We start from the raw sequence: 8,263 nt of genomic DNA, 5'->3' as shown, positions 1-8,263 counted from the left end.
TCAAGGTTCAGGAAAAGAGATTCTACCTAAACATCAGGAAGAACTTTCAGTCAGGGCTGTTTGCCATTGAATTCGCTGCCTCGGAGAGTGGTGGAGTCTCCTTCTTTGGAGGTGTTCAAACAGAGGCTGGATGAACATATGTCGGGAGTGCTTTGATTGTGTTCCTGCATGGCAGGGGGTTGGACTTGATGGCCCCTGGGGTCTCTTCCAACTCTATGATTCTATGATCCTTTGCCCGCTTGGATTTGCTTAGCAAGGATATTTGACATGGCAAATATCACACAAAGCCGACAACCATAGTAATTATGGCACACGGTGGATTTCCACATCAAATCGAAACCTTCCCTCAAAAAGGATATGAAAACTCTTCATCCCAAACATGCCGCTCTCTAGCATTCCAAACTCGCTGGTTTTTAGAGGCTGAACTACAGAGGATGTCCGCACTGATTTCCCCAACTGTTCCATGCCACCAAAAATTCTGACATAATGAGGCAAGGAACGCTCACCATGATCACTGTACCGTCGCTGCTTCTGGCTGGAAGATATACTTCTCTGCACCTTGTGATGCGGAGATTGTCCTGTGCTGTTGTTGAGGTCACTGCTTGGCCTGACCTTTGCGAGTGAAAGGTTGCTGCTGGAGCTTGAGTCGCTGGCATCCAACTACACAGAAATTTGCAGACAAGATAAAAGTTAGCCGATCGCCTCAAAGGTTAAGCATAGCAAGATTGCAAAGGACACCTGACGTCTAATACTTCTTGTGCATCTACTTCAGTGTAAATTTTTCTTGCACTTGTCAACAAACTAAATGCAAACTGGAAAAAAAAAGCCGTCCGTTATGCATTTTCCAGGCTGCGTGGACGTGGTCTGGTAGTTTTTGCTCCTAACATTTCGCCAGCATCGATGGGTGGGTCTTCAGAGGCGCGTCATGGTGACATGCCTCTGAAGATACCAAGAATAGATACGGGCGAAGTGTTTGGAGAAAAAACTACCAAACCACAATCACATGGCTTGGAAAATCCACATCAGCCGGTTGGTTCCAGCCTTTGATAATATGCTGAGAAAAAAGCCCTTCAGAGGCCTTTTTCCCCCAACAGATTTTAACTGCCACCTGTTTTAGAGCTTTCAGTTATTGTGGTAAAATTTTACATGAATTGTATTTATCGTATTTCACATGTTGGAAGCTGCCCTGAGCCTTTAAGGGGAAGGGTGGTGAGTAAATGAATGAATAAATAAATAAAAATACCCATTATCTCCGCTGGTGCAAGAGGAGCAACTCTGTCCTCTTTAGTGCAGCCCCCTGACCTACATGAGTCCACTTGGGTCCTACAACTTTTTGAATGAACTTTCCCAGCATCAGAAAGGCGTGCTGGAGGAGAGGGAGAGAACCAAATGAAAGATCGGCAATCTCTGACCCATGGATCACTGGTTCCAAATCAATAATTATGCATTTTAGAAGAAGAGTTTAGATTTATATCCACCTTTCTCTCCTGTAAGGAGACTCAAGGTGGCTTACAAGCTCCTTTTCCTTTCCTCTCCCCACAACAGACAGCTTGTGGAGCTGAGAGGGTTTAGAGAACTGTGACTACTCCAAGCTCACCCAGCAGGGATGTAGGAGTGCAGAAACACATCTGGTTCATCAGATAAGCCTCCGCCACTCAGGCGGAGGAGTGGGGAATCAAGCTCAGTTCTCCAGATTAGAATCCACCTGCTCTTAACCACTACACTATGCTGGCTCTCACTACTCACCTCTGATGATTTCCTTCCCAATAGCAAATATGTAGCAGTGATTTCATCATATTTCATTTTACTAAGGGATTCCTGTATTTCTTCTTGAGAATATCCCATTCCAACCATAATGTCTGAAAATAAAATGAAAATTCGCTTCAAGGTACATTATATTAGATACAGCATAGTTAAGTGTTTCACAGGAATGTGTAATCCTCTTGCTACACCCAGGATCTTTCTTCCCTCTATCTACATTTGTACATTAAATCAAACAACAAGGTCTGTCCACAAGAATCACAAAGCCACAAGGTGTATCAAGGATCTCCAGCACTTACCTATTCTCTTCTGGTCCGAGATGTCCAGCTCTGGCTCAACAAAAGGTTTAAGTTCGTCGTCCTCGTGCCCTGCGTTGATCCACCTGTCCTTCATAATTTGCTGCAAGATCAGGCTGTGTTATTAGTGTGACAGCAACAAAAGACTCCTGTATAGGTCAAACCTTAACATTTTATGTTAAATTAGAGGTACAGGCAGCTGGTTTTGTATGAAGAACCAAGTACCTGCATTTTCTCTCAAACTTAATGTTGCTCCCTCCCCACAGAAAACAAAAATAATTAACAGCACAAAGATCAGGAGAGGAGAGACTTAGGGCACTAGGTATGTTTAGTTTGGTGAAGAGAAGGTTAAGAGGTGACATGATAGCCATGTTTAGATATCTGAAGGGATGTCATGTTGGTGAGGGAGCAAACTTGTTTTCTGCTGCTCCAGAGACTAGGACCAGGAGTAACGGGTTCAAGGTGAAGGAAAAGAGATTCCACCTAAACATCAGGAAAAACTTCCTGACAGTAAGGGCTGTTCGACAGTGGAATGCACTACATCGGAGTGGGGTGGAGTCTCCTTCTTTGGAGGTTTTTAAAGAGAGGCTGGATGGCCTTCTGTCAGGAGTGCATTGATTGTGTGTCCCTGCATTGCAGGGGGTTGGACTTGATGGCCCTGGGGTCTCTTCCAACTCTTAACCCCATTGTGGTCAGAGAGTGGAAAAGGAAGACAGCTGAAAACCACCTCTGGGAATTGGAGGCAGGATTATAGTCTGTTGGGACCAAGATCATTTGAAGGGTGCTCAGTTGGAAGTACTGTGGGAAATTCTGGCCTGCAGGCGAACTGTTCAGCATGAGCAGAAGTAATACATAGACATGGTTAAAGCAATTGCTCACTTATCCTTAGTTGCTTATCGTCTGCTAGAGGAGTCCTTTTCCCTCAGAATTGGACAGTCTACTCCCTAGATAGGCCAATTTCCATTTAACCACTGGCTTCAAGAAATCTTTTTAGAGGCGCATTCAGAAAACGGGCCAATGAAGCGTTAAAAATTGCCAAACAAGGATCTTCTCCCAATAGCGTATTAACTCCAACAGGACTCTCCTGGTGTGCAACTATCACAGTTAAGCTAAATGCAGATTAACCAAAAGAACATCCTCTAGGTGGAGCACGCTTCCGCAACATTCACAGCAACGCTGAGCACAAGAATAGGGATCACAAGTCAGGAGGATTCACGGATTGTCATTCAGGTTCGTCGCAGAATGGCACGTTGGATTAGCATGACACGAGCTGATGTTTCCATGAACACTCACATCGGGCCAAGAGCAGCTAAGGGGTTACCTTTGTGTGTGTGTTACAAGGACTAGATGTATGACCACTGCAGGAAAGGCCTTGTTTACTTGGATTAAAGTTTTCCATTACATAACAGTATCATTTTTTTTGCTACATCCCATATCTGCAGTTTCTTCTAGCTGCAGAAAAACAGCTGAAGAAGAGAAGAAGAACTGGATTTATACCCCGCTTTTCTAAAGAAGATTTGGATTTATATCCAGTGGTGGGATTCAGCAGGTTCACACCACTTCCGCAGAACCGGTTGTTAAAATGGTGCTTGTATACAATCAGCTGTAAAATAATTTGAATTCCACCACCGGAACCGGTTGTTAAATTATTTGAACCCCACCACTGTTTATATCCCCCCGCCCCGCTTTCTCTCCTGTAAGGAGACTCAAAGGGGCTTACAAACTCCTTTCCTTTCCCCCCTCACAACAAACACCCTGTGAGGTAGGTGGGGCTGAGAGGGCTCTGAAGAACTGTGACTAGCCCATGCTGGCATGTGTTGGAGTGCACAAGCTAACCTAGTTCACCAGATACGCCTCCACAGCTCAAGTGGCAGAGCAAGGAATCAAACCCGGTTCTCCAGATTACAGTGCACCTGCTCTTAACCACTATACCACATTGGCTCTCTTACTCTTAAAGGTGTTTACAACTCCTTCCCTTCCTCTCCCCGTAATAGACATCTTGTGAGGTAGGTTGAGCTGAGAGGAGTTCTGAGAGAACTGAGACTAGCCCAAGGTCATCTAGCAGTGCCCATGTGGAGGAACGTGGAAATGAGGCTAAGGAGATTAGTAGACCCTGATGAAAAAGGTGAAGTGGGTCTGCAGGGGGTGGGGAGGATGGTCAACTTAGTCTGGATCCAACCCTAACAAATGTTTGATAAAAGGCATTAAAATTATCCGACATCATATAGATTCCATCAAGAAAGTGGATACTAATAATGAATGTACACATTGTGTAAAATTACTTGAAAGGAGACCACAGTGCATGGGGCAACACACAAACACAAACACAGAGGGGGGGAGACTGAGTGTGTGTGTGTGAGTGTGTGTGTGTGTGTGTGTGTGAGTGTGAGTGAGAGAGAGAGAGACAGACAGACAGACAGACAGAGACAGACAGACAGACAGACAGAAAACAGGTACCTCAAGAGTGCCTCTTTTAGTTGGGTTTAGCACCAGGAAACGTTTCAGCAGGTTTTCACAGTCTGTGGACATGTAGAAAGGAATCCTGTATTTCCCTCTTAGTACTCGCTCTCTCAGTTCCTTAAATCAAACCAAGAAACACCAAGCAGGAAATTAGAAAACGCTGCGGTGGCGGCAATCCAACTTGCCACTTTCTGCTCCTCACGGGCATAAGCGAGGGCACGTACCTTGAGATTCTGGCCATCGAAAGGGAGAGATCCACTCACGAGAGTGTAAAGAATGACACCTAAACTCCAAACGTCAACTTCGGGCCCGTCGTACTTCTTGCCTTGGAAGAGCTCAGGGGCAGCGTAGGGAGGACTGCCACAAAACGTGTCCAGTTTGTTTCCAACTGTAAACTCGTTGCTAAAACCGAAATCTGCTATTTTAATGTTCATGTCGGCATCTAGCAATAGATTTTCAGCCTAGAGGGGAAGAGCGGAAAAGTAAATTTTTTTTCCCAAGAAAAACTCAGTTGCCCGTATGTGATTGATGCTCTCCGAGGATTAGTTGACATCATCAACTGAAACAGTATGAAGTGGCAAAGTTAACATATAATCATCTCAAACATCATAATGCTATAAAGTCTCTCATGCGGCATATAAAGCTCCCTTATACTGAGTCAGACAATTGGTTCATCACGATCAACAGAGCTTGCTCAGAGTGGCAGCGGATCTCTGGGGTCTCGGGCTGAGGTCTTTCGCATCACCTACTACTGGATCCTGTCAACTGGAGATGCCGGGTGTAACAAACGTCTATATGAGAGGCGGTTTCAAGTGATAGCATGGAAATGGTTAATTCCTGCCCAGTCCTAAGGGGAATTGCCTGAGGGTAGAAAAAGGGGCAGCAAGAGTCCTGAGCGGATTTTGTTTTCCGGGGAGAGTCCCAGGAAGGGAGACTGGGCTGCAAAATAAATGAAATTAGGGTGACCCTCGGAACGTGTCATTGGGGCTTGTTCACTCTCCCTGAAGGGAAGGTCTCCCAGATATGGCTGCAGAGAAGCACCTGAGGGAAACTGATCAGTTTTGAAGTGGAATACCAGCTATCCTGAGGGGACAGCTATGATCCTTCCTGGTGTAAGCCAGGGGACAAGGGGATTCTAGGCAGGAACCCAAACAACTCGCCTTTGGGCTTAGGACCATAGGAGAGCCTAAATACTAGTTTGAATGACAATACATACTTCTGTTTTTGTTATTTATGTGTCCCTCAACCCTACTAAGGGAAGTTTAGCGTTACCGTTTATTTAAGTAAAATCTTTTGTTGTTGCGCTATAAAGCAAGACGGGGTCTGGTGCTGATTATTCCAAAGGTACTCAGAAGAAAATGGGGAATAATTCCTGAGGAGACGGCTCCTCCGTTTTGGGGGCCTGTGAAAGGGGATCACTCAGGTCAGGGCATTTGAAGAGGAGAAGGAGTGAAGTCTGGCATGACAGAGGTCTTCCGCAGAGAAAGATTAAAATGTAAACCTCCCCATTAAAATGTGGGGAGGTTTTATCGCAATTTTTGAAGGGATTTGAGATGGGAACTATGAGAACTTCAACTGGTGTCACAGAGACATAGAGAACTTCAGGATCAGGAAAAGTGAATCAGGGGCCTGAGAAGGAAGAGGTGGGGAAGACGAAGAAGAGAAGAGTTTAGATTTACATCCCATCTTTCTCTCCTCAAGGTGGCTTACAAGGTCCTTTTCTGTTTCTCTCCTCACAACAGACAACTTGTGAGGTAGGTGGGACTGAGAGAGTTCTGAGAGAACTGTTACTAGCCCCAGGTCACCCAGCAGGAATGTCGGAGTGTGGAAACACATCTGGCTCACCAGATAAGCCTCTGCCACTCAGGTGGAGGAGTGGGGAATCAAAACCGGTTCTCCAGATTAGAATCCACCTGCTCTTAACCACTACACCACGCTAGCTCTCAGAGTGAGACTGCAGGAATTTTGCTACTGTTATGACTTAATTCCATACAAGGGCCTGTACCCGAGACAGATGTGGTTCAAGGGCAAAGAGCAGCTGCTCCCAGGAATAAAATGTTATGGTATACCAACCCTCTTAGCACTGCTTGATGGGAGACAGTGGTTTACAAATCAAATAGTTAAATTAAACAACTTTCTGTTCCCAAGAGCAGTTACTCCCAGGAATAGAAAAGCATTCTATTTCTCAATTTTCTCCGCCTTCTCCTCTGCCCACCCAGATGAGAAGTGCTGCCATGGCAGCCCCCAGCTCCAGCCCCCTGCCCCACCCACTGATGACAAGACAGTCCCAGGGGGCGGGGCGGGGGGGGCAGGGAGAAAAAGAAAGTTATGGTATTAAGAAAGAGGAAGACGATTCTCTCTCATCTTCTATCATCCTCAAAGCCAAAATAAAGGCAGAATAGAAGAAGCGAGCACGGTTTCTGCTTAGGCCTCAAGTGAGCAACTTGTTGCAATGGTCAAAATTGCCCAGATTGCCCCGCTAGGTCCCTCCGATTGTTGGAGGAGAACCTATTGGTGGTCCCCGGCCCGAAAGACATCCAGCTGGCCTCTACTTCAGCCAGGGTTTTTACAGCCCTGGCCCCGCTCTGGTGGAACAGGCTCCCGAGGGAGACCAGGGCCCTGTGGGATCTACACGCTTTCCGCAGGGTCTGTAAAATGGACCTGTTCCGCCAGGCATTTGACCAGCCGAGTTGATTGAGACCCTGTTTGATCCTGGCCTCCAGTGGGCTTGGTTGGGGGGGGGTGGAGGTGGGGAGGTTTTATCGCCATCTTTTACAGTTTCACAGTTAGAGTGTCGTTAAAATTTACTGCTGGTGTTTTACATGGTTTTAAATCGAAATAATTTTAACGTTTTAAAGTTTTGTGCTGTACGCCGCCCTGAGCCCTTCGGGGGGAGGGCAGTTTATAAATCGAATAAATCAATCAATCGAAAACCTCACAGTGCAGGGGGCAACAAAGCTGATGAACTGTCAGACAGCTTTCTCACAAGGTCACTGCACAACTGATTCATGAGAAACACCATCAGCCTTAACAGTATCACAGCCTCTAGCGACGGAAGCTGCAGTTTCCCCCTATAGTGTCCCAACAAGCATTTCAGTTTGTAATTTCTTTTGTCAGAAAAACACAAAGTTAACAAAACCAGATACAAATCCAGGAAAAGCAAGTCCCAGACACCTTGATTAAACTTTATTTACTTAAACATTGACACTCAGCCTTTCCCTCCGGCTCTAAGCCATCAGCAATATCCACATTCAAATTCTTGCGCTTCTTTACTTACCTTTAGATCGCGATGAACAATATGCTTTTGGTGGCAATACTGCACGGCAGACACTATCTAGATAGAAAACAGGTCCAATTATACAGAGGGAGGCAGAGAAAGGATCAATCTGCAGGCAAAGTTTTCAGGAGCAGATGCTAAAATATGAAATCCATAAAGTCTGTTACATTGGGCAACAAAATCACCAAAAGTTCCACACCTAAACACATTTACGTGGTACGTTCCACTGAAATCAGTAAGAATGACTCCAATAAGTGCATTTAGGGGTAAGGGTCAAAGTGACCATTCAAGGCAGGCCTATTTGTTAGGCTACTTCAAGCAGATTGTTATGTCTTTTCTATATCATACCTACGGGACCGCATCACCTCATACCTACGGGACCGCATCACCCCTTATGTCCCACGTAGGCCACTGCGTTCAGTGGTGGCAGAACTGCTGGTGACCCCCAGCCCCGCGATGATGCGGCTGG

At 45.8% G+C, this 8,263-nt stretch overlaps 1 protein-coding gene across 1 annotated transcript; it reads right to left on the bottom strand.

Moving 5' to 3' along the window:
* Positions 1–303: 303 nt before the first annotated feature.
* On the bottom strand, positions 304–7,851 carry LOC125424849 (MAP/microtubule affinity-regulating kinase 3-like; the record flags this gene model as incomplete). Its single annotated transcript, XM_048482287.1, has 6 exons — positions 304–660; positions 1,747–1,859; positions 2,061–2,160; positions 4,515–4,634; positions 4,742–4,978; positions 7,795–7,851. Coding segments are annotated over 6 exons (984 nt in total), but the record flags the coding sequence as incomplete, so codon positions are not given.
* Positions 7,852–8,263: the final 412 nt, after the last annotated feature.

The sequence above is a fragment of the Sphaerodactylus townsendi genome, unplaced genomic scaffold (assembly GCF_021028975.2).
Source record: "Sphaerodactylus townsendi isolate TG3544 unplaced genomic scaffold, MPM_Stown_v2.3 scaffold_1210, whole genome shotgun sequence".
NCBI lineage: Eukaryota > Metazoa > Chordata > Lepidosauria > Squamata > Sphaerodactylidae > Sphaerodactylus > Sphaerodactylus townsendi.
This window is presented reverse-complemented; position numbering and strand designations above follow the sequence as displayed.